Here is a 24,284-nt window from a genome sequence, read left to right as displayed (position 1 = left end):
GAAAGCAGGCAAAGCAGCACGGAGCGAACGAGCGAAAAGCTCCCTACCAAGCCAGGCTTTGTTCCCTGAACCTAAGACTTTACCCGGCGGCTGGCGGCGGGCGGGCCGGGAGCGAGCGAGCGGAGGCGCGCGGCCATGGCTGCCGCGGCCGGGCAGGGGGGCCGGGGGGGCGGCGCGTGAGCGGGTGGCGCGGGGCGGCGCGGGGCGGGCGGGCGCCCGCGATGTGCCACTCGGCGCCTCCCCCGCCGGGCCCGGGCTGCGCGGCGGCGGGGCGGCCTTAGGAGCCGGGCGAGCGGCGCGGAGGGGGCGAGCCCGGCGTGCGAGTCTCATTGTTGTGGGGGGGGCCCGTCGGGGCATGAGGGCGAGAGCACGGCGGGGGGGGCGGCCAGACAGAGCGAGCGAGGAGGAGGAGGAGGAGGACGCGGAGGAGGAGGAAGGAGGAGGCAAAGAAAAGAAGCGGCGGCGGCGGAGGAAGAGGAGGAGGGGGCGAGGAGGCGCGCGGCCCCCCGCTCCCTCCCTCCCCCCTGACCCCCGACCCCCGCCGGCCGGCCCCCCGCCCCAGCCCCGGAGGGAGCTCATGGGAGTATGAAGGAGATGGTAGGAGGCTGCTGCGTATGTTCGGACGAGAGGGGCTGGGCCGAGAACCCGCTGGTCTACTGCGATGGGCACGCGTGCAGCGTGGCCGTCCACCAAGGTATGGGGGTGGCCCGCGGGGGGCGGCGGGACCCTGGGGGCGGCGTGCGCGGGGCGCCCCCGGCCGCGCCCTCCGGAGACCTCCCGGGGCTCGCGTGCCCCTCCCCCACCCCACCTGAAGGGAAGGGAGGCGTGGGGGGGGCTCCCCCCGCCCGGTCCTGGAAGACCGGGTCAGGCATTGTTTTCTTGCCTATTGTTCCAGTTCCGCGCCCCCCACCCCAAGTTGAGGGAGTTTGGGGAGAGTCTAGGGAGCAATGAGTGAACTCCCCGCGCCCCACCCCGCCGGTGTCGGGGCTGCCCGGGGAATGTTTACCTGCGAGGTGTCCCCTCCCGCCGGGTTATTTTGGTCCCGGCTCCCGGAGGAAGAGGTCAAGGGGGGGCGTCATCCCCCCTCGCTTCCGGATAATGGGAGGAGCGGACTTGGAAAGGGAAGAGAAGGGTCCCAGGGGAGAAGGGACTCCTAAAATCCGCCGGGGAAGAGCTAAGGATAGGAGAGAGGTTGTGCAGGGGGCCGGAATCGAGAAGAGGGAGGCTTGGAGTTTCCCCCAGCAGCACATGGTTCGGGAGTTAACTCCTTGAGGAATCTTGCCGAGGGCGCAGGCTGGCATCTCCCGCCTGCCTGGCACAGGCAGCCGGGCCCCCCCTTCCTGGGACATCCCTGAATGCTGTGGCCCGGGGCTCTTCCCGCCACGCTCCTCTGGGTTCCCAGCACCGCACCTGCCCTCGGCCTTGACTTTTAACCTGACTCTGTGATACTTAGAAGTAGATGAGGTCCCTAGACCCCCTACTTCTCCGCCTCGTCCCTCACTGGCCCTTTAAGAAATCCCCCCGCCCACAACAACAAAACGTGTTTGACGGTCGTGACTGTTGTCCCCTCTGGTTTTCTCTGTTCCTGATGCTGATGGCTGGTCCGGGGAAGGAGCTGGGAAACAAGTCCAGAAAGGGCGTGGGGGGAGGATCTTCTAGAAGTTTAAGGTCAAAGACTCAGACTTCCCGCCCTGTTTGGAGTGCTTGATTGTGTGGTTGAAGGCTGGTGTTGTGCGGTTGGGCAGTCCTGCTGTTAAGCGAGTGACCCCCAGACTGGGGAGCAGCTCCCATTACTGGAACTGGCTCTAGTTCTTTGGAGTCACCGCCTTCCCCCAGTTACCCTAGGAAAAAGCCACTGGCTGACAGCTTTGCTCAGCGACTGTCCCCCCCTCCCCCTCAGCTTGCTATGGCATCGTTCAGGTGCCAACGGGACCCTGGTTCTGCCGGAAATGTGAATCTCAGGAGCGAGCAGCCAGGGTGGTGAGTTCCAGACTGCCCCGCTCCACTCCCGGGCCCCTCCCACACACCTGAGCGTCTCCGGTTGAGCTAGGGGACTCTGAGGCGAGGCTGGGGTGGGACTTAGCTCTGTCACACAGACTTCCTGTTTCCTGCACACCTACCTCCAACCCCTCCTCTGCCTCACGCTCATCCCTCCCTCTGCCCCATCTCAGGCATGGGGCTTTGGTTTTTGTCTGTCTGAACTTTTTTATTATGGGAAGTTTCCTACTCATATGAAAGTAGAGGAAAAACTATAATGAATCTCATGTCCCCTTCCTCATCTTCAACAGTTACCAACTCACGGCCAATCCTGTTTCCACTGTAGCCCCATCCATCCCCTGCTAGAGCTTAGCATTTCAGCCTGGGACCCCTTGAATGTGTTCAGAGAGGGCCCAGCTCAGCAGATCCCCCAACCCCTGTGCACCCTTGCATTGGCAGAGGTGTGAGCTGTGCCCACACAAAGACGGGGCATTGAAGAGGACTGATAATGGAGGTGAGGAGGGCTCATCTGCTGAGGTCAGCAAGGCCCCCTGAGCAGGGTCTGGGAAGGCGGGAGTGGACTGGGTTGGGGTGGAGGCCGGGTTTTCTTTCCCTGGCTGGTGCTGGAATCGGATGGGAAGGCTGTGGAGGAGGGAACGGTCTGCAGCATGGGGTCATGAGGGGTGGAGTCTCCAGCTTGCCATCTGCAGCTGAGGCCACCTCCACACTGTCCCAGGCTGGGCACACGTGGTGTGTGCCCTCTACATCCCCGAGGTGCAATTTGCCAACGTGCTCACCATGGAGCCCATCGTGCTGCAGTATGTGCCTCATGATCGCTTCAACAAGGTCGGCAACCCCCGCTGTGTCCCCTACCAGTTCCCTCCTATCCATGGGTTCCTCCAACACTCTCTTCATCCAGTGTAATTTGATTCTGTCCAACCAGCACTGAAAGAGAACTTGGGAGGTGGGTAGGTACCTACCAGTGAACCACCCTTCTGTTGACAGACACACTCGTGCTCTGGCACTCAGGTGAAATAGTAGGCTCCTCTGCAGTAGTTCTGCCAGAGGGTAGACCTTCGCAGGTACTTCATTCATTCCTTTGCTGGACACATTTTATTAAGTGCCTACTATGCGCCAGACCTGGTGCAAGGTAGCTGGAACATGCTGTTCTGTGCTGATCAAGACAGGTGTGCTACCCGCTCAATGGAATGCAAGTTCTTGCATGCAAAGAACATAAATATCAGTAAAAAGACAAAGTAAATGCAATTTGTGATAAGTGCTGTGAAGAAAATAAGACATTAAAATAAAGACCTGGTGGGGGCTTACTTTAGACCAGATGGTAAAGGAAGGAGACATTTAGGCTGAGATCTGGGGCATGAGAAGGAGCCAGCTTCCAGGAGGGTGAGGGCCCCAGGTTCCAGGCAGAAGAAGGCCTGCGCAGAAGCGCAGAGGTGGGCATAAGCTCCCCAGTGAGCAAGACAGACACAGGCCTTGGCCTTTCAGAGCTCACCATCCAAGGACTGTGCTACTCAGCATAGTAGCCGTTGGCCATACATGGCTACATGAATTAATCAAAATTAAATGCAGGCCGGGTATGGTGGCTCATACCTGTAATCCCAGCATTTGGGAGTCTGAGGGGTGTGGATCATCTGAGGTCAGGAGTTTGAGACCAGCCTGGCCAATATGATGAGACCCCGTCTCTAGAAAAATACAAAAATTAGCTGGGCATGGTGGTGAGCACCTGCAGTCCCAGCTACTCGGGAGGTTGAGACAGGAGAATCCCTTGAACCCAGGAGGCGGAGGAGGTTGCAGTGAGCTGAGATCGTGCCACTGCACTCCAGCCTGGGCGACAGAGGGAGACTCTTGTCTCAAATAAATCAATAAAAATAAACAAGAATTAAATACAATTTAGAATCTAGTTCCTCAGTCACACTAGCCATAGTTCAAGTGCTAATAGCCCATGTGACTGGTGGCATTTGTCTTGGACAGTGTAGACCATAGAGCGTTTTCATCACTGCAGACAGTTCTGTGGGATAGCACTGATCTAAGACTGTGGAGAGCAAATGGAATGAAAGGGGTGGCCTAAGGACCATCAGTAGGACAGGGGCTCCCTGGAGGAGGGGACGATTGTGCTGTGTCCTGCAGACCTGTTACATCTGTGAGGAGCAGGGCCGGGAGAGCAAGGCGGCCTCAGGAGCCTGCATGACCTGTAACCGCCATGGATGTCGACAAGCTTTCCACGTCACCTGGTGAGACCCCCGTCCCACCCCCCGCCCCTGGGGTGGTTCTGGATGGCCACTGATCAGGCTCATTCTAGCTGCTGTCTTTTTGATGGTGGTGGCAATGCTTTCTTTGGATGGTCTTGGCTTCACCTCAGCAGGGGGCCAGGAGGGTGGGAGGAAGGTGGCTCATCTGATATGTGGCCTCAGCCGTCTCAGGCTGCCCTCTCTGGTTAGTGCCCAAATGGCAGGCTTGCTGTGTGAGGAAGAAGTGCTGGAGGTGGACAACGTCAAGTACTGTGGCTACTGCAAATACCACTTCAGCAAGATGGTGAGTCGCAGCGGCCAGTGCATAAGAGGGTCAGTCAGCTGTGGTTAGATGGTTAGAGGGCATGGGCTTTGGGCCAGGCCAGTACCTGGTGCTAGGAGGACAGAGAGGGAAAGAACCCAGTCCCTGCCCAAGAGGAGCTCTTCATTCGATGAGAAATAAAGTATAGCTTCAAGTGTGTGGATCAGAGCTGGACCAAGCAGTCTGTCCCAAAAGACAAAGCTCAGACTCTGCCTGTCGGAGTCTAGGAGGCTTTAAGGAAGAGGTAGCATTTAAGCTGAGTGGAGGTGGAAATCAAAATAAGAGCCAATTTGTGTGGGAGGCAGCATTTACTATGCCTCCGCCTTAGGACAAAGTTCTTGCCGTGTGTTATTTTGCGTGGTCCTCCCACCCACCCTAAGAACTAGGAGTACTATATTTTCCCCATTTTACAGATGAGTAAACTAAGGCTCACTGAGGTTATATAACTTATCTTGCAGCTGGTAGATGGGATTTAGAACGGGCAGCCTAATTTGAAAACTCCTCGGGAGCCTGCCAAACAGAGAAACGAGTCCCAGGCAGAGGGACTAGTGTGGACAAAGTCCTGAGAGGAGGAAGGGCATGGGTGAGCGGCGGGAGAATGGGGTATTTGGTGGGGAAGAGGCAGGAGATGAGGTGAGAAAGCAGGGCCCGAACTGGGCTTGTCTCTGCCCCAGGCTTCAGGCCTGGGGCCCAGGGGGAGGCCCAGGGGGAGGCTGGAAAGGGTGCTACTCTGTGTTTGTGGAGAGACTCGTGTGTCCCAGAAGCCGTGAGGTGTTCTGGAGCAGTTGGCTGCAGCTTGGATCTACCCCCTAGCCACAGGCTCGTCAGGCCTATAAGCGGGAGAGTAACATGATCAGATTTGTTTTTTAGGAAGATTACCCTGGCAGCCGCTCTGAGGCTGGATCAGAAGGGCTGAGGCTGATGGCCGGGAGACAGCTGCGAGAAGGGGGATGGAGGGGTGAGGCTGGATGCTAGAACCATTTCTAGGGAGACTTGCCTAATCGTGGGAGTGGCTGAGAAGTAGGAGTTGGGGGTGACATTTAGGATCTAGGCTCTAGACACTGAGTAAATGGAGCTTGGATACCTGGGGGTGCCATGAACAAGGGGTGCAGCTGGCTTCTGTAGGGGGAACACATGTCCTAATTTGCCCCAGACAGTCCCAGTTTATACCTGTTGCCCTGGTGTAATTATTAATAGTTCCCCTGTTTCATTTTTCAAAGTGTCCAGGTTTGGATCATAAGTTACATGGTCACCTTGGTTTCAGGGTTTGATGATAACTTAGGACAAGGTAACGAGCTTGGTTTGGTTTGCAGGAGGTGCCATGTGGAGACATTTAGATTTGGTGGATGTCAGACTCCTGGGCAAGGTGTAGTGGCAGCTCCAGGCTTATAAGGCTGGGGCTATAATCCCAGGGTGTCCACAAGGATAGATCAGGTGGGCCACGAAAGAGGGGGCCTTGCAGGGTATAGGGCTCTGCAGGTAGGAGCTGTGTCCAACACTGGGGAGTTGCCAGGTCAGACAAGGCCTGAAATTAACCCTTGGGCTTGGCAGTTGGGAGGTAGTTGGTGACCTTAGAGGGAGCAGCTACAAGCCCGGGGAGGGTGAAGCCGTCAGGCTGGGTCTGTAGTGAAGGGAATGGGGGAGGCAGGCCCGGCTGGGAGGAGAGGCACCATGAGGGTTGTTTGGGTTGTGTTGATGTTTACTTCCCCGCTTTCTTCAAGTTAAGGGTAGCATATCCTTTGGGACAGGAGCAACCACTGTGTTTGGTGGAGGGGAGGGGCCAGGAAAAAGGAGAAGGGGGTGATAGCTGAGCCAAGTGTCTAGAGTGGGGATCGGACGTGGAGTGCAGGGGAGCACTGGCTCCCCATGAGGGTCCCCTGCACACCCTCTGCTCCAGGGAAGGAGTTAGAAACGTGCCGTGGCTCAGTCAGCCAAGAGGGCACCATGGAGAGAGTGAAAGACCCAGGCCTCAGTGGTTGACTCTGACATCAGACGACCCAGCTGGGATGCTCTAGGGTTTTCAGGCTGGGGAACGCCCTTCTGCTGAGCATCATAGAGGGCATGAGGTCCTCTTAGTGACGGACGGGGCACATGGAACTGACCCCCAGGATCAGGATCCTCTAACCTTCTGGAAGTGTTCCCTAAGCCTGTGAAAGGAGGGTTTGCAATTTCTCTCAAATCTCTCCCCCAGAAGACATCCCGGCACAGCAGCGGGGGAGGCGGAGGAGGCACTGGAGGAGGAGGCGGCAGCGGCGGCAGCATGGGGGGAGGTGGCAGTGGTTTCATCTCTGGGAGGAGAAGCCGGTCAGCCTCACCATCCACGCAGCAGGAGAAGCACCCCACCCACCACGAGAGGGGCCAGAAGAAGGTAGAAGCCCCGCCCTCGCCTGTCGTCACTCCCACATGGGGACTCAGAGACTCACAAACATGGCTCAAGAAGCCATCATGAGGTGCCCTTAAGGTCTTGGCCCTGCCTTCTTCCTTCCTCTGAGGCCACTGAGGGCAGGAGGGGGCTGAAGTAAAACAGGGGGGTGACGTGGGAACTTGGCTTCCCTGTGGCTGTATTAGTGGTTCCTCTGGGTCCTCCCCATGACATCACAGTGTCCCCCAAGCCCCAGACACATGGCTCTGCACGTTGCACATGTCTCCGCAGTCCAGCCATGTGCCGCCTAGTGTGTAAGTGCTAATGCCTGCGTTCCCTCGCACCACATAGCACAGCGTGCCCTGCTCCTATCCGTCTGTGCAGCTGTGTCCCAGGTGGACACCCTTGCAGGTGTGTGTTCACGCGCGTGGTGCTCTGTGGCACTGGCGTGATAATGGGACAGGCTATTTTTAGCAGGCGGGGCCGGGGGAAGGGCTGTTGGCTCTCATAGGAACTTGCCTGAGTTGCTCCTTCCCAGCCCATTAGCCTGCCCTCCTCAGGGAGAGAGGATGCCCACAAAACCCCATCCTGAGAGGGTGTCAGCTCCCCATACCCACATGTCATGTTTATCCTCGCCCAGACAGCCCCCCAGCACAGTATCTAGTCACCTCTTCCTCTCCAGAGTCGAAAGGACAAAGAACGCCTTAAGCAGAAGCACAAGAAGCGGCCTGAGTCGCCCCCCAGCATCCTCACCCCGCCCGTGGTCCCCACTGCTGACAAGGTACTGCTGCCCATGTTCAGGAGGGATGGCGCGTGGGTCTGGGGTGGCAGAGGGAGGGAGGCGAGGGGCGAGAGGTTGGTGAGCCAGGGACTTGGGTACCCTCCCCATAGCTTCAAGTTAATGCCACTCCCCTCCCACCCCACACCCTTTACTCTCTTCCAGCCTAGAAGGGGCCACCAATCACTGACCAACCATGGGATTGGGGGTTTGGGGTGCTGGATGCCAGATGTTCCCATCTGCCTCTGTCCAGAGGGCCTCAGCCCTGGGCTCTTGTCTGCAGAGAGTGGGGGATGGCACTCAGGCCTGCTCTCCAAGTTCTAGGGCCCATATCCCCAGAGATGAGTAGAGGACATCCCCTACGCCCCATCAGGAGGACACCCAAAGCTTGTCACCCAACCCAAATCCCACTCCGTGCAGGTTGGAGGGGCTGAAAGTTCTGACCAAGGTGTCATGGGGGGCAGGCCCCTGGACAGTACCCCCAAACTCCCACTCATCCCCCCCCATTTCCAGCAGGGCATGGTATATCAGGCCTGTCTCCAGAAATGGGCAACATCTGGATGAGCCATAGGCAGGCCCTACCCTAGGCCAGGGAATTACTAATCCAAGCTGGAACAGCCCTCCCTGCTCCCTACAACCTGCCCTCCCCATGGGAGGAGAACCCAGGAGGGTGCGGGGAGCTGGAGAAATTGCTCCCTCCTGTCACCATTATTGCCCATTCACCTCCACTCTACCTCAGATGGTTGGCAGAGCTCTGGGCACCTTAGCAGGAGGCTCAGGTATCAGGTTTCCAGGGTGATGTTGCTGTGGCAACTGCCCCAGTAAACCTCTCCCTTCCCTGCTTCCCAGGGCTCACCTGGAGAGCTTGTCATTCATGCCCTCTGACCTTTCCAGGGCCCTGCAGGCAGGTGGCAAGAAATGGCCAGGGATCTGGGAGTTTCTCCAGTAACTGGATGTCCCTTGGACATGCCAGAGAACTCTGCCCATCCCCCTCCACTCGACCCAGCACTTCAGCTACCCTTCCCCCCAGCCCCTCTCTTCCCTTGCTCTCAGAACCACATCTGGCTCCCTTCAGAACTCCAGCTGTTGAAAAGAACAAAGAGGAAGACAGAGACCAGGACTCTGCCTGGGAGGGGCAGGGCAGGGTGGCTCTTGTTTCCGGTCCAGCCTCCATTCAGCATTTATCTGTTCAGCACGATTGACTGAATACCTGGTTGCTACCAGGAGGAAAAGGGCCGTCCCTGGCAGCAGCCTGAAGCACGAATGAACTCACAGCATGCCAGGCTGTGTTCTGGAACCAGGAGATGGAAGGGCATATGGAGATTAGTCCATTTAATACTCAAAATAATCCAATTAGGTTGGAAATTTACCAACCCCATTTAATATATGAAGACGATGGGGCACAGAGAGGTTAAGTAATTTGCCTAAAAGCACACAGCTAGTAAAGTGGTAGAGCTGAGATTCCAACACAGTCTGGCTTGAAGGCTTGTGCTCTTCACCTGCTGCCATCGGATGTCTCATCATTTATTGACCCCATATGATGTATCTGGCATCATGCTGCTTCCAACTCACCACATATGCATAGTGCTCCCTGTAAGGACACTGATACTCATTAAGGTTGAGACTTTGCACAGTATAACATGGCAGAGAGGTCAGGTGCAGTGGCTCACGCCTGTAGTCCCAGCACTTTGGGAGTCTGAGGCAGGTGGATCTCCTGAGGTCAGGAGTTCGAGACCAGCCTGGCCAACATGGTGAAACCCTGCCTCTACTAAAAATACAAAAAATTAGCAGGGTGTGGTGGCTGGTGCCTGTAATCCCAGCTACTTGGGAGGCTGAGGCAGGAAAATCACTTGAACCCGGGAGGTGATTGAAGGTTGCAGTGAGCCGAGATCGCACCATTGCACTCCAGCCTGGGCAATAAGAGTGAAACTCTTATCTCAAAAAATAAAAATAAAAAAGCAAAAACATGGCAGTAAAGGGCAGAGCCTGCCAGGCTCATACCCTGCTCTGCCCGACTTAGAGCCCACGCTCCTTCCACCACCACCCTGCCACTCTCCTTGGTTTCTGGTGCCTCAGACACAGGACAGAACATTTCAGTGCAGAGTGTCAGCTGTTGACATGTGGTCAGGTGTGCCCAGTTCTCTGGAAATAAGGGGACAGAGTGCCTTGTTCCACCTGAGGTATTTAGGGAGGCTTCAGGGAAGAGGGACTTCTAAGCTGGATTTTAAAGGATGAGAAATTTCCCAGGAAGAGTAAGGATAGGCTCTCCTGGCAGACGCTTAGTGTGTGCAATCTCAGGTTGTCTAGGAAGAGCATGGGGTGGTCAGAGAATGGGTGGAAAGCCAGGGGGCTGAAGTTTGGAGTAGTAGCTGGAGGGCTCCAGGATGGCACCAGAGAAGTCCATTCTCCTGTGGGTCCTCTTCTCTGCCTCGCCACTTCCAGCATAGGTCCAGCTGCCTTAGGCGCCCTAAGTATTCAGTGAATGAATGGACCAATGAGTAAATCTCTTCAGATTCTGGGACTGTTTTCATCTCCCCCTCAGCTTCCATCTTCCCTGCCTAAGGTGAAAGACAGACGCCTTCTTGGGTTCAGTGAATTCCCCTCTGCCTCACACCCAGGAGTGCCACAGCTGCCTCCTCATATCCCTGTCTAGGAGCTCCCAGCCACTCCCTGCCCGAAAGTCCTTCACGAAACTAGCTGTGGGCTCTCTCAGTTGAGCGAGGTCCTGTGCCCCCCTGCTTCACTCCCACATCAGGATCAGCACAGGACCAGGCAGCCGGTGTCGAACCTTCCTCTCTCCTCTCCTTCAGGTCTCCTCCTCAGCTTCCTCTTCCTCCCACCATGAGGCCAGCACGCAGGAGACCTCTGAGAGCAGCAGGGACTCAAAGGGGAAAAAGTCTTCCAGCCATAGCCTGAGTCATAAGGGGAAGAAACTGAGCAGTGGGAAAGGTGTGAGCAGTTTTACCTCTGCCTCCTCCTCTTCCTCCTCCTCTTCCTCCTCCTCTGGGGGGCCCTTCCAGCCTGCAGGTGAGTGTGAGCATCCGGGAGGAAGCTGGGAGCAGGGAGAGCCTTTCATCCTGAGCTTTTCTGGCGAGGGACTTTGCATATTGGTTTTGCATCTCATTTACTTCTACATTGGTTCAGGATAAAGATGGGGAATCCCCTCCTCTCCAACCCTGCCCCTAAACCCTTCCTTCTTGAGCCAGAACTCTCCTCCTCCACCAACCCATAACAGTATTCCTTATCCCCTACATTTGTGCTACAAGGTACAATTTTTCAAGCACCCCGTAAACATTATCTCCTATAATCGCTACAGTCATCTGGTGAGGCCAGTAGGGTACGAGTTACTCTCCATTTTATTACAGGTGGGAAAGCTGGAGGGGTCGGGGGTACTTATCCCAGGACACAGACAGTAGCAGAGCTGAGACAGGAAACCAGGCGTCCCCATTCCTGGACCAGAGCTCTCTCCCTCCAGTACACGTGGGAGTGGGAGGGAGTGCAGGGATCTGGGGTCCAGCTGTAACCATTTTCCCTCTGTGCACAGTCTCATCCCTGCAGAGCTCCCCTGACTTCTCTGCATTCCCCAAGCTGGAGCAGCCAGAGGAGGACAAGTACTCCAAGCCCGCAGCCCCTGCCCCTTCAGCCCCTCCTTCTCCCTCAGCCCCCGAGCCCCCCAAGGCTGACCTTTTTGAGCAGAAGGTGGTCTTCTCTGGCTTTGGGCCCATCATGCGCTTCTCCACTACCACCTCCAGCTCAGGCCGGGCCCGGGCGCCCTCCCCTGGGGACTATAAATCACCCCACGTCACGGGGTCTGGGGCCTCGGCAGGCACCCACAAGCGGATGCCCGCACTGAGTGCCACCCCTGTGCCTGCTGATGAGACCCCTGAGACAGGCCTGAAGGAGAAGAAGCACAAAGCCAGCAAGAGGAGCCGCCACGGGCCAGGCCGTCCCAAGGGCAGTCGGAACAAGGAGGGCACTGGGGGCCCAGCTGCCCCATCCTTGCCCAGTGCCCAGCTGGCTGGCTTTACCGCCACTGCTGCCTCACCCTTCTCTGGAGGCTCCCTGGTCAGCTCTGGCCTGGGAGGTCTGGCCTCCCGAACCTTTGGGCCTTCTGGGAGCTTGCCCAGCCTGAGCCTGGAGTCCCCCTTACTAGGGGCAGGTTAGTGACCCCTGGGGACAGAGGGCATTTCAGGGCCCAGCCAGTCTAGTGAGGAACAGAACTTACACATGCACTTAGAAGGAAATGGGATGGATACTCCTCCAAAAGACAGAGCACAGACAGTCAACTTCAGGACATCCCCCTCTGCATGCCTGGAGTGGAAAGGGTTGGGGGCAGATTGTCAGAAGGTTTTACCAAGTTTTGGGAGGGAGATTATAAAAGCTAGGAATTCCCCAGCCCTGGGCAGGGCAGTTTAACAAGCAGGCGCAGCAAGCAGATGTCACCCAGGCAAGAAGTGACATCTTTGCAGCAAGAGGGTTAGGCTGGATGTGTAGCCAGAATCAGGGAGCACTGGAGCTGGGGAGGGGCTGTAACAGCCCTGGCTGAGCAGGAGTCTGGGGTGGAGGGTAACCGTGTGCTTCCCTCTGTCCTCCTTGTGCCTGCAGGCATCTACACCAGTAATAAGGACCCCATCTCCCACAGTGGCGGGATGCTACGGGCCGTCTGCAGCACCCCTCTCTCCTCCAGCCTCCTGGGGCCCCCAGGGACCTCGGCCCTGCCCCGCCTCAGCCGCTCCCCATTCACCAGCACCCTCCCCTCCTCCTCTGCTTCTATCTCCACCACTCAGGTGAGACCTGACTCCCGGGCTCCTCCTTCTCTGGGCAGGTTGGGGACAGACTGACAGAGGACCCTAGCCTTCCGTGGGAATTGGAGCAACTGGGCTGAGTTGCCACCAGACCTCCCTCCGGGCTCTGGTCCCCTCTGCTCCCCAGCACACCCGACCCCGTGCACCCCGGTACACACAGTTGTGCCCTAGATCCAAGAATAACTGCCAGGGGATTCTACCTCCCTCCCTCAGGTGTTTTCTCTGGCTGGCTCTACCTTTAGCCTCCCTTCTACCCACATCTTTGGAACCCCCATGGGTGCCGTTAACCCCCTTCTCACCCAAGCTGAGAGCAGCCACACAGGTATGTGAATATCTGACCCCCTCTCCCCTTTCTTCCCAAAGGTCTGACACCCATCACCTGCATGTGACCCCAGAAAGAATGGGAGAGCTTTCTGGCTGCCCCCTCCCTCTGGCCATTGCCCTCCCTGCAAAAACAAACAGGCCGGGTGTGGTGGCTCACGCCTGTAATCCCAGCACTTTGGGAGGCTGAGGCGGGTGGATCATCTGAGATCAGGAGTTCGAGACCAGCCTGGCCAACATGGTGAAACCCCGTCTCTACTAAAAATATAAAAACTAACTGGGTGTGGTGGTGGGCGCCTGTAATCCCAGCTACTCAGGAGGCTGAGGCAGGAGAATTGCTTGAACCTGGGAGGCGGAAGTTGCAGTGAGGGGAGATCGGGAAACTCTTACCGCCCAGGCTCAAAACAAAACCCCAGCGTGGTGGCTCCCGCCTATAATCCCAGCTACTCAGGAGACTAGCCTGGGCAACATAGGGAGAACCCGTCTCTTAAAAAAAAAAATCCACACACAGCAAACCAGGGTACACTTTCACGTTAGAACCCAGCGAGAAGGCAGGTCAGGGCAGTTACTGCTCCATCTCACAGAAGAAAAAGACAGAGATGGAAGACTTGCTCAAGGCAGGGAATGGCAGAGCCAAAGCTTAGAGTCTGTTCTCCTGACTCCAAGCCCAGTGCTTTCACCGGTGTAGCGTGACTCCCGCTTGGCATCGGAGTGTGTCCTTGGGATCAGCCCTTACGGAGGTCTCAACCTCTCCGGGTATTTAGGAGTTAAGGGGGCGGGCCACAAGCTCCCCGCCCTCTCCCTGGAGAGTCAGCCCAGCCCCAGAGAGCTGATTGGTGCAGGGAGACCACCTGTCAGGCTAGGAGGCGGGGACTACAGCCAGGCTGCCGACTCAGGTAAGCCTTAAAGGGGACAAATATGATTCCACGTTTAAGAACGGCAGGGATTCTGTAGCCCAAGGAAGAGTTTTGCCTCCTAATTAGGGATCTGATGAATGTAAAAAGTCATACAGAGCTAATTATGATAATAGCTGCAGTCATTAAGGGCTTGCTACATGCCAGCTAAACCCTTCAGGTAAACACTTCACATTTATTACCTTCTTTTAATCTTAGTAACAGTCACTTCAGAGAGGCTGGTTAGGAGCCCAAGGTCACAAAAGTTGGTGTCAGGTTTAAATTAAATCCAGGTCTGTCTTGACCTCAAATTTCTATAATTCTGAAGATCCCAGGAAAGGAATTGGGCGGTGGATCTGAAAGAAGCCAGACAGTGGAGCCTTCAGCCCAGAGGAGGAAGAGAGAGCAGATGCCCGGGGTTTGCCTCCCAGGGGCAGGGTTTCCAAGCCAGGGCCCTCAGCGCTGGCCTTGAACTGCCAATCTGGTGTTGGGGATTCCTGGGGAAGGGGATCTGCGGCGAGGTCCCAATCCCATATCCACCTCGGGGGCGGGAACCCTGAGGCAGCGACCACTCCTCCCCGCTGATCCCAGCCTTCCCTTCTTCCAAGAGCCAGACCTGGAGGACTGCAGCTTCCGGTGTCGGGGGACCTCCCCTCAGGAGAGTCTGTCTTCCATGTGAGGGAATGGGCGGCCTGGAGGAGGGGCTGGGGGCAGGAGGGACACCCGAGGGAAGAGGGGCGGAGAGACCGGCGCGGGCTGGAACCCCTGGGGGGTACGGGGGAAGGGCCGGAGGAGCCTGGAGTGGTCGAATCCACTGAGCCCAGGTTCCTTCTGGCCGCAGGTCCCCCATCAGCAGCCTCCCCGCACTCTTCGACCAGACAGCCTCTGCACCCTGTGGGGGCGGCCAGTTAGACCCGGCGGCCCCAGGGACGACTAACATGGAGCAGCTTCTGGAGAAGCAGGGCGACGGGGAGGCCGGCGTCAACAGTGAGGAGGGGTGGCGCCGATCGGGACGCCTGCCCTAGGGCCCCAGTAGTCATCTTTCTCCCCGAAGTCCCCAAGCTTCTTTAAGGTTCCGCCCCTAGGCCCCGCCCCAGCCTTGACTCTCGGCCACCCTGGGCCTCACCTCCCATCCCTGCCAGGCCACAGTACCGGCCCTGGCCCCTCTGCGCCCCGCCTTTGGCCCTCGTGGCCTCCGCGCCCCGACCTTACCAAACCGCAACTTCCGCTCTTCTCTCCTGACCCCTATGGCCTCGACCCCAGCCTCAGGCTCTGCCCCAGGTCCTCACACCTGTGGCTCCCCAACTCCCGCCTCTCTTCTCAGAGCTCACCTGTGTCCTTCATTAGGCTGGCGCCTCCTTTTTAAGGGCTGAGCCCTGGCTCCCCTCCAGGCCCCGCCCCCGGCCCCCTGGCCCCGCCTCCGCCCGTCCTCGCCCCGCCCTCAGGTTCCTCGCTCTCTCCGCAGTCGTGGAGATGCTGAAGGCGCTGCACGCCTTGCAGAAGGAGAACCAGCGGCTGCAAGAGCAGATCCTGAGCCTGACGGCCAAAAAGGAGCGGCTGCAGATTCTCAACGTGCAGCTCTCTGTGCCCTTCCCTGCCCTGCCTGCTGCCCTGCCTGCCGCCAACGGCCCTGTCCCTGGGCCCTATGGCCTGCCTCCCCAAGGTGAGGGGATCCCGCCCAGCCTGGGAGAGAGGCTCCTGCCCTGCAGTCCGAACTGTCCCTGACTGCAGCCTGTGACATCCTTCCCACAGCCGGCAGCAGCGATTCCTTGAGCACCAGCAAGAGTCCTCCGGGAAAGAGCAGCCTCGGCCTGGACAACTCGCTGTCCACTTCTTCTGAGGTGGGCGCTACAAGGAGCGGGGCAGGAAGGAGGGGGAGACTCAAGGCTCTCCTGGTCCCATCTCTTCCCCACAGCTATTGGAGGCTGGGCAGTGAAGTGACTGACTGAGCAATTGATTGATCCATTCAGTCCTCCCTTAATCAAGTAATATTTATGAGGTGCCCACTTAGTGCCAGGCATTGGCTAAGCAATCAGTGAGCAAAACGGGCACAGTGCTGCTTCTGAAGATAGGCTACCCCAAGCGAAGAAGGAGTAATTACAAACTGGGAGACATGTTAGGGTGGAGAGAAATTGAAGGCTGTGAGAGAGAGAACGGGGGAGGGCTGCTTCTGTGGATAGAAAGTGGCTAGGGAAGGCCTCTTTGAGAAGTATTTGTGAAGGGTTTATTATAGCGCCTCACACAGAATAATTCCTGTGTAATTGGTGGCGGTTGGAATAGCAGTTGCTATTGCATTGTGGTTATTACTGGAATCCAACAAACTGGGTTCTTGTTCTCTCTGCCATTTGTTAACTGTGTGACTTGGGCAATAATAATCAAAATAATAACCAGCATTAATTGCACACTTGCCCTTTGTCATGCCCTGTGCTGAGATTTTTTAAAGCATTCATTTAGTCTTCATAGTAAGCCTGTGGAATAGGTACTACTATTACCCTCCAGCTTATAAGTGAGTAAACTAAGACAGGTTGAACCCAAGGTCACCCAAACCATTGAATTGTGGACATAGGATTTGAACCTGAGCCTTTCACTTCAGCTGTAGTGCTTTTGCCTGCAGAGTTACTTAACCTGTGCAAGAATCAATGGCTTCACGCATAAAATGAGAATAGCAAGATAGCACAGGTCAAGCCCTCAGCTCAGGATCTGGTTCACCAGATGGTCACCACCATCATCATTGTCCATTGTTAAATGAGGATGACGAGGGGCGCTGGGCTCTCAGGAAGGAGTCAGGAAACATGATTTGTGAAGACAATTTGGACTCTTAGCTCTCATTCCCAGACCTTGCTTCTTCCAGGGTGCCTGGGGGTGAAGTGGGGGTTGCTGTGCTCTGAGAATGCTGGTGGGTGCTGGGCCAGGGGCCAGAAAAGTCATGCTGGCCCTCTGACCCCTCCCTTCCCCCTCCCTCCCCAGGACCCACACTCAGGCTGCCCGAGCCGCAGCAGCTCGTCGCTGTCCTTCCACAGCACGCCCCCACCGCTGCCCCTGCTCCAGCAGAGCCCTGCCACTCTGCCCCTGGCCCTGCCTGGGGCCCCTGCCCCGCTCCCGCCCCAGCCACAGAACGGGTTGGGCCGGGCACCCGGGGCAGCAGGGCTGGGGGCCATGCCCATGGCTGAGGGGCTGTTGGGGGGGCTGGCAGGCAGTGGGGGCCTGCCCCTCAATGGGCTCCTTGGGGGGTTGAATGGGGCTGCTGCCCCCAACCCCGCAAGCTTGAGCCAGGCTGGCGGGGCCCCCACGCTGCAGCTGCCAGGCTGTCTCAACAGGTGAGGGAGAGCTCAGCCCTGGGAAAGGGAACAGGGTGGGGGGCTGGCTCTGGGAAGGGAGGGATTCTCCCCAAAACACCCACAATCCCTAAAAGGAAAAATGGCCTCTCGTCTCACAGGGTATATAATCCTACTCACTTCTTGGCCTCTAGGGACTCCACAGACTGTTAGACATGAGTGTCCTCTGAACGGTAGCTCCCCAGGGACAAAAGAATTGTTGACTTCCTCTCCTTCACTCTAGGATTTCCTTCTGGGACAGTTCTTCCAAATGAGAACTGTATCCCTCCCACTGCACCCTATGAGCACAGTGTTCTAAGATCACACATCGCTGCCTTGCTTCCCCTGGGTCTGAGGGAGTCTGGGGGCTTGGGAGTGGGAGCAGGAGTGTTTCCCTGGCCCTCCCCCATGGTCTGTGTGTTGTCTGCTCCCCCGCCCCACTCCACCCCCACCTCAGCCTTACCGAGCAGCAGAGACACCTCCTTCAGCAGCAAGAGCAGCAGCTCCAGCAACTCCAGCAGCTCCTGGCCTCCCCGCAGCTGACCCCGGTAATGCCCCTCCCTTCCCTGCCTCAGGGGCCCCTTGGTCTGCCTGGAAGGGCTCATCTCAGAGGATCAGGGCCAGCCAGGAGAGGGCAGGAGCAGAGATAGGTGGGGAAAGCTCCAGGCTGGGCCTGTGAGACTGGGGTTGGGCCCTGTGGAGCATCCATGGGAGGAAGGGGGATAAGATCACGCCCAGGGTCCCCTGGGCATTGAGAAAGGGCTGCTGTAATAGCCCCAGGTCCGCATCCTGGTGAGAGACTCTGGAGGGCAGGAAGTCCTCAGTTATTGAGCATTTCAGTCCCAGCCCCAAAGACATTCAGGGGAAACTCCAGGGTCTAAGTGGCTGAGCAGGTGACACCACCCTCAACCATAGTATCTTCTTTGGGTCTGTCTTCTGTTGGGTCAGCTGAAACTACCTTTGGAGAAAAGGGGTTTTACTTTTTAAAAATGAGGGAAGCAGCCGGGCGTGGTGGCTCACGTCTGTAATCCAAGCACGGGAGACTGAGGCAGGCAGATCACTTGAGCTCAGGAGTTTGAGATCAGCCTGGGCAACTTGGCGAAACTGCATCTCTACAAAAAATTAACTGGGTGTGGTGGTACACGCCTGTAGTCCCAGCTACTCAGGAGGCTGAGGCAGGAGAATCGCTTGAACCTGGGAGATGGAGGCTGCAGTAAGCTGAGATGGCGCCAATATACTCCAGCGTGGGTGACAGAATGAGACCCTGTCTCAAAAACAAAACAGGGAGTTGAAAAAATAAGAAAAATAAACATTTTCATATAAAGAAACATTAGACAGGAAACCAGTTCAACTGGCTGCCTGTAGGGACCAGATGGGAGCAGGAGGAGTAAGTTCTTAAGGTAAACTTTGATATATTATTTTGGTTTTTGGGACATTAAGAATGCTTTGCCTATTCAAAGCAAAAATAAATGAATCTTAAACGATAGAAGCAAACAAAACAAAAGAGAAAGGGAATTGAAAACTTTTTTTTTTTTTTTTGAGACAGAGTTTCACTCTTGTTGCCCAGGCTGGAGTACAATGGTACGATCTCGGCTCACTGCAGCCTCCGCCTCGTGGGTTCAAGAGATTCACCTCAGCCTCCCGAGTAGCTGGGATTACAGGCGCATGCCACCAAGCCCAGCTAATTTTTGTATATTTAGTAGAGACGGGGTTTCACCATGTTGGCCAGGCTGATCTCAAACTCCTGACCTCAAGTGATCCACCAGCCTCAGCCTCCCAAAGTGCTGGGATTACAGGCGTGAGCCACAGTGTCCAGTGAATTGAAAACTATTGACCTAGTCAATAGTTTGGCAAAACCCCGTCTCTACTAAAAATACAAAAATTAGCCAGATCTGGTGGCAGGCCTCTGTAATCCGGCTACCTGGGAGGCTGAGGCAGGAGAATCGCTTCAACCCAGGAGGGGGTGGTTGCAGTGAGCCAATATCGCACCACTGTACTCCAGCCTGGGTGACAGAGCAAGACTCCGTCTAAAAAAAAAAAGAAAACTATTGACCCAATTTCGTGTTTTTCAACTTGGGGGCGTCTGTGGTTGTCTTAGGAGCTGAGGGGTGATTCTGTGGGCAGGGCCAGAGACGTTAAATACCCTGTTGTTGGCTGGCAGTGCTGCAGCTGACAAATGCCAATGGCATGCAACCATTTTCTTGTCTAGATGGGGAGACCGAGGCTAAGTGGGAAATGCGAGACAGTACCTTGACTGTCTCTCAGGCCTCTTGCCTCCTGGTTCCAGTGTGATGGGGTGCGGCCCAGCCAGGTAGGGCAGGCAGGCAGCAGGTTAGAGACCCCCAGGACTGTTGGCAAACAAGCAGTCTGGCCCCCTTGCAGGAACACCAGACTGTTGTCTACCAGATGATCCAGCAGATCCAGCAGAAACGGGAGCTGCAGCGCCTGCAGATGGCTGGGGGCTCCCAGCTGCCCATGGCCAGCCTGCTGGCAGGAAGCTCCACCCCGCTGCTGTCTGCGGGCACCCCTGGCCTGCTGCCCACGGCGTCCGCTCCACCCCTGCTGCCCGCTGGAGCCCTAGTGGCTCCCTCGCTTGGCAACAACACAAGTCTCATGGCTGCAGCAGTGGCAGCAGCAGGCGGACCTCCAGTCCTCACTGCCCAGACCAACCCCTTCCTCAGCCTGTCAGGAGCAGACGGCAGTGGCGGTGGCCCCAAAGGAGGGGTGAGTAAGGGGCCCGGGGCCTTTCTGCCTCCCCTCTGAGGGATGGGTAGAGATGGATTGTCAGAAGGCTTATCAGGTGCCTCAGCAGGGGGAAGGAAGCAACCGCTAGGTCAGCGAAGTGCCCAGCCTCAGACCCCAGGGCCTCTGCTTGCACATGGGTGCCCTCCTGCAGGGCCAAGAGAGATCCAATCTGAGCATGGGCTCAGAGGAAAAGGACCAATTAGGAAACAGCCTTCCTCCAGGAGGACCAATTAGAAAAAGCCATTTTGTTTCTGAGCAGACCAATTAGAAAAAGATGACCCTCTGGGTAGGCCAATGTCAGAAAGGCCCTCTCTCCCCCTCCTGAGGGCACACAGCCTTAGCTGGCACATGCCTCGGCTGCCCGGTGCTCTTCTGCAGGATGGTTTCACACCCCTGCGCATCAGCCCTGGCGTGCACCCCTCAGAGCCCAGTCCAGAGGCTTCCATTGGCCCCGGTTCAGCACCCCACAGCAGCTTTCTTGGCCCAGGAAGCTGTTCTTATCTAGGGGTTAGGACCTGACACTTTCCGCACCCCCGGCCTCCCTCCTTCTCTTTCCAGACCGCTGACAAAGGAGCTTCAGTCAACCAGGAAAAAGGCTAAATCCACCCTCACCCCTCCTGACCCCCCAAGTGGAGGGAGCAGATCCTGGCCTGTGGGGTCCTAGCCTGGAGCAGGCGCCTGCGCCCAGTCCCTGGAGAGCCCTGACCCAGAGCCTGTGCTGAGGTCCAGGGAGTGTGGGGAGCTCCTGGTGCCAAGGACTGAGACTGAGAGGGGAGCCCCTTCCATCTGGCCCTCTTCCCTTTCCACACTGTCCGCTTTGTGAGGCTCAGAGGAAGGACAGACTGCAAGCCCGCCTAGGAGCTCCACCCCCAGCAAATATTTTGGAGGTCCCCCCCTCCCCAGAGCAGAGTGGGCCATGGCAGAAGTAGGGGGTTGGTTGGACCTGTCACATGAAATGGATCAGCACTTGAATGGGGAGAAGTGGAGGGAGAGGCCATGGGCCTGTCCCTGTGGGAAAATCTTTTATGGAAGAAGGGCTGGACCCACTTTACCTGCAGTTTCTTCCCAGCCGGGCAGATGGCAGAAGGGACCCCTTGGACTTTTTCTCGCCATCCCTCCCCCAAGTGCAGGGGCACAAGCTGAGCTTGTAAAAGCCCACAGATGTCGGGGGCTGGAGAAGGGGCAGGAGAGCATCACACTCAGTCCCAGCTGCCTCAGTCTCTTGGGCCCCCATGATGGGGAGGAGAGGGCAGGTGCAGGGAGGCTCCAGCCTTCCTTGGTGCCCCGCCCTTTGTTTGCACTATTGGACTTAGGAGTGCCGAGGGTGGGGAGATGGAGCTGCCCGACTCAGTGTGTGAGAGTGTGTGTGTGTGTGTGTGTATGTGTGTGTATGTGTGTGTGTCTGTCTGCCTGTCTCTCACCCCTGGACCCAGGGCAGCCAAGGGTAGGGATAGGCGCAGTGGTCAGATGAAGCAGCGCCAGAGAGGGGACCTCCCGGCTCTTATTTGCACCCTCCCCACCTCACCACCTTTGCTCCCTCTCTGGAGGCATGAGTGGTTAACAAAAACCAGAGTAGTACTCCAATATTGGAGAGTCACTGGGGGCTCGGGCCTTTGAATCAGGGTAATATCCTGCCTTCCCTCCCCCATGGTCTCAGGGCCCCCTTAGGGCCCCCTACCCCACTGATAGCTTCGTCCTTCTCTGGCACAAGGGGAGCCCCAGGGCTTGGGGGAGGGGGTAAGGTGGAGGGAAATGCCACTGCTTTTAGCAAAAGCCTCCCTTCCAGAATTAGCCAGCCTGCCTCCTGCACCCCACCCCCACCAACCAGGGGAGCCACTAAGCTGATGTAACAACTGTCCCCTACCCACCAGCTATTTCCCCAGGGTAGAGTGGGCAATTCTTACCTTCAAAGAGTCCCCGCCTGCCCAGGCCTTTGGCCCAGAGGCTGAGTGGACGGTCAGGAGAGAGGCAAGAGGCAAGGCGAAGCCTGTGTCCCTGTTTCAGTTGCACTGGGGTTGGAGCCCAGGGTAGGGGTTTCCAGCTTCCCCAGGCTCCCGCCTTGTCAGTCTCTTTGCATGTGTGGATTTTTCTCTGTGTGTTTGTTTGGGTTTTTGTTGTTGGGTTTTTTTTTCTTTTTCTTTTTTTTTAATAAAGAAAAGAAGATGTGTATATTTTTGGCAACAACAGAAACGTAGTGCAGATATATTTTTGCCTGTGCTGCTCAACTGTTTTTTTTCTGATACTGAAAATAATATTAATATTCCTGTTGATAAGACTTTGTAAGATGTTAGGGAGCTGATAATGGAGGGGGTGGGAATCCTTCAAAGGCAATTTCTTAGGCACTTGCAAGGGCTTGGGGGAGGGAGAGGCAGTTGTGATGACCTCAGAAATACTCACTTTTTATTAATGCTAAATATGTTAGAAGTGATAGAATTCAGCATTTTATTCATCTTAATCTATTAAGCTGTGTAACTCCCTGCCCCAAACCACTGAAAAGAAAAGTAACCTTCAGGCCAGGCCCGGTGGCTCATGCCTGTAATCCGAACACTTTGGGAGGCTGAGGCGGGCGGATCACCTAAGGTCAGGAGTTCAAGACCAGCCTGGCCAGGCCAACATGGTGACACCCCGTCTCTACTAAAAATACAAAGAAATTAGCTGGGTGTGGTGGCACACACCTGTAATCCCAGCTACTCGGGAGGCTGAGGCATGAGAATTGCTTGAACCCGGGAGGCTGAGGCTGCAGTGAGCTGAGATCATGTCACTGCACTCCAGCCTGGGCGACACTGTCTCAAAAAAGAAAAAAAAGAAAAGTAACCTTCAGAGATTCTTAGAAGAGTTGCTCATTCACACCCACGCCCTTGCCCAAGGCTGACCCACTTAGAGCGAAACTTCTGTCTGGATGGGAAGGGAAGAAAATCTACCCCGAGGCTGCCATGTTGAAGAGTGAGAGGTCCTAGTGATTCTGTGCATTGAAACCAAGATACCCCACCCCCGTCCAATACTTCTTCCCTCCCTCAGCTCATCTCCAAGTGTCTGTTCTCCAACTCTCCCAAGCCGCCTGCATTCCCCAGACTGGGCTACTGTGGTTAGATTTGAAGACAGGGCCCAGGCTGGGTATGAATTGATGCAGCCCTCTTCTCTTTCCCCCGTCTCTCATGAGAGAGGTAGTGGCATTTCCTTCTTCTCAGGGAGCTTCAACGGGAAAGGTCTCGAAAGCTTCAGGAGGAGCAGAATACCAATGCAGGGGGATGGCTGTAACGATCTCACCCTCTCCTAACCTCAGTCCCTTTTACGAGAGTGAATTTGGGTGGTGGAGGGTGGGAAGGGACCCAAATTTGTAGATCTCTTTGTCTGGGGGAGGGGAAGGATGTGGTTTGCAGAGCAGAAGCAGAGTTTGGAAACGCATGAGAGCAGAGCTTCGTGTGTTCCCACCCTCAGTGAGGAGGTGTGAGTGGGTGAGCATGTGGAGTCGGGTGTTCCCACCCTCGGTGAGGAGGTGTGAGTGGGGGTGCATACGGAGGCAGTGCCTGCTGTGGGGTCACAACTGGTGCATGCCAGCACTGAAGGGACCTGTCTTTAGGGGTCATTTCAGCCAGCCCCTCCCATCACAGATGACAGCTCCAAGCCTAGAAGGGGCTCAGTGACAGGGCCAGGACCAGCCCTCAGGACTGTGGCCTCCTGGCCCTTGGTTCCCAGGGCATGGTCTCCACATGGCTGGCTGGCTTGCTGTCCCTGTGTGTGTGACACACAGCGTGAGTGCAGGGCTGTGCCTGGGGTGGGAGGGTGTCTATGTGGCACTGACTGTCTTAGCTCAGAGCTAGTGGATCCTCTCCATGGACAGTGACACTTTAAGGATTGTCTTGGTTTGTTTTTCCTATTTGTGGGGCTTTTTTCCCCTCAGGCTCCTGGGTCTGCGCTGCCTCAAGGTGTCCTGACCTTGAGGCTGATGAGGGGACCCCTGCCCATTCCCCCCATACTGAGTTCTAGGGAGGTGCTCACCCCAGACTCTCAGGAAGGGTCTAGAGAAATGAGAGGAGCCCAAGCTAGGGGCCAGCTCTGAGAAAGGGTAACCTCCACGCTTCTCTTTCCCAAATTGGAAATGAAGACAGGTTTTCAAAGGCACAGGCTTCCCCTGCCACCTTCTAGGATCTTCCTTGGTGTGCAGTGGGCCAGTTAGGGGTAGGCAGCTTGCACCCAGTTCTCCTTTATCTCAACTTATTTTCCTGGGGAGAGGGGCCTAGAGGGATTGAGGTAACTTCAACTGGGAATTCTGAGGAAGGTGGGCAAGTAGCCTTGGCTCTCTCCTGCCATGGTGACCCAGATTGAGAGCGTGTCTAGCTCCCGACCACTTTGTCTTGACCTACTGAAAAGTTGGGAACTGAGGGGTGCCTTCATTCCCCTTTGTTCACTTTCTCCAGCTCAACTTGGGACTGGGGTGGTGGGACTGGAGACCCCACCCCTGCTCCCATCCCGCCCCCTTTCTATCCCAGCCTGTTTCCATGTAGCAGACCCTTCCTAAGG

At 56.5% G+C, this 24,284-nt stretch overlaps 2 protein-coding genes and 1 long non-coding RNA gene across 8 annotated transcripts in view; 1 reads left to right on the top strand and 2 right to left on the bottom strand.

Moving 5' to 3' along the window:
* Nucleotides 1–1,078, bottom strand: part of EPOP (elongin BC and polycomb repressive complex 2 associated protein) — a 35,868-nt gene extending 34,790 nt beyond the window's left edge. Inside the window, exon 1 of the mRNA XM_008012916.3 lies at nt 1,007–1,078. The gene's annotated coding sequence lies outside the window, so the exon portion shown is untranslated. The remainder of the gene's footprint in view (nt 1–1,006) is intronic.
* Nucleotides 225–22,573, top strand: MLLT6 (MLLT6, PHD finger containing). 3 transcript variants are annotated; one of them, XM_008012912.3, is made up of 20 exons: nt 225–694; nt 1,901–1,980; nt 2,437–2,491; nt 2,714–2,823; nt 4,123–4,226; nt 4,434–4,527; nt 6,737–6,913; nt 7,590–7,688; nt 10,496–10,712; nt 11,230–11,844; nt 12,291–12,472; nt 12,704–12,812; nt 14,313–14,379; nt 14,546–14,691; nt 15,170–15,367; nt 15,457–15,545; nt 16,672–17,021; nt 17,476–17,566; nt 19,401–19,742; nt 20,322–22,573. In XM_008012912.3, the coding sequence occupies exons 1-20, from the start codon at nt 586–588 to the stop codon at nt 20,361–20,363; spliced, it is 3,276 nt and encodes a 1,091-aa protein (XP_008011103.1). In that variant the 5' UTR covers nt 225–585; the 3' UTR covers nt 20,364–22,573. The 3 variants fall into 3 exon arrangements, with proteins under 3 accessions (XP_008011103.1, XP_008011104.1, XP_008011105.1); XM_008012913.3 differs by having other exon boundaries at nt 525–694; nt 6,740–6,913; XM_008012914.3 differs by having other exon boundaries at nt 525–694; nt 10,496–10,634.
* LOC103243565 (uncharacterized) lies at nt 9,650–15,081 on the bottom strand. 4 transcript variants are annotated; one of them, XR_005238843.2, is made up of 7 exons: nt 15,036–15,081; nt 14,321–14,408; nt 13,908–14,060; nt 11,911–11,996; nt 11,370–11,470; nt 10,474–10,597; nt 9,650–10,152 (listed from the first exon to the last, which is right to left on the bottom strand). It is a non-coding gene; the product is annotated as an uncharacterized lncRNA (long non-coding RNA). The 4 variants fall into 4 exon arrangements; XR_501120.3 differs by lacking the exon at nt 15,036–15,081 and adding an exon at nt 14,917–15,024 and having other exon boundaries at nt 14,321–14,469; XR_501119.3 differs by lacking the exon at nt 15,036–15,081 and adding an exon at nt 14,917–15,021.
* Nucleotides 22,574–24,284: the final 1,711 nt, after the last annotated feature.

The sequence above is a fragment of the Chlorocebus sabaeus genome, chromosome 16, assembly GCF_047675955.1.
Source record: "Chlorocebus sabaeus isolate Y175 chromosome 16, mChlSab1.0.hap1, whole genome shotgun sequence".
Lineage (NCBI taxonomy): Eukaryota > Metazoa > Chordata > Mammalia > Primates > Cercopithecidae > Chlorocebus > Chlorocebus sabaeus.
The sequence above is the reverse complement of the archived record's forward strand: the minus strand, read 5'-3'. Positions and strand labels throughout refer to the sequence as shown.

What these genes read in the sequence shown, in the direction of transcription:
- MLLT6 (XM_008012912.3), top strand. Translation starts at nt 586, where the DNA reads ATGAAGGAGATGGTAGGAGGCTGCTGCGTATGTTCGGACGAGAGGGGC. An exon ending in AGGAGCGAGCAGCCAGGGTG is followed by an intron (nt 1,981 to 2,436) that starts GTGAGTTCCAGA and finishes TTGCATTGGCAG; the next exon opens with AGGTGTGAGCTGTGCCCACA. An exon ending in ACGAGAGGGGCCAGAAGAAG is followed by an intron (nt 6,914 to 7,589) that starts GTAGAAGCCCCG and finishes CTTCCTCTCCAG; the next exon opens with AGTCGAAAGGACAAAGAACG.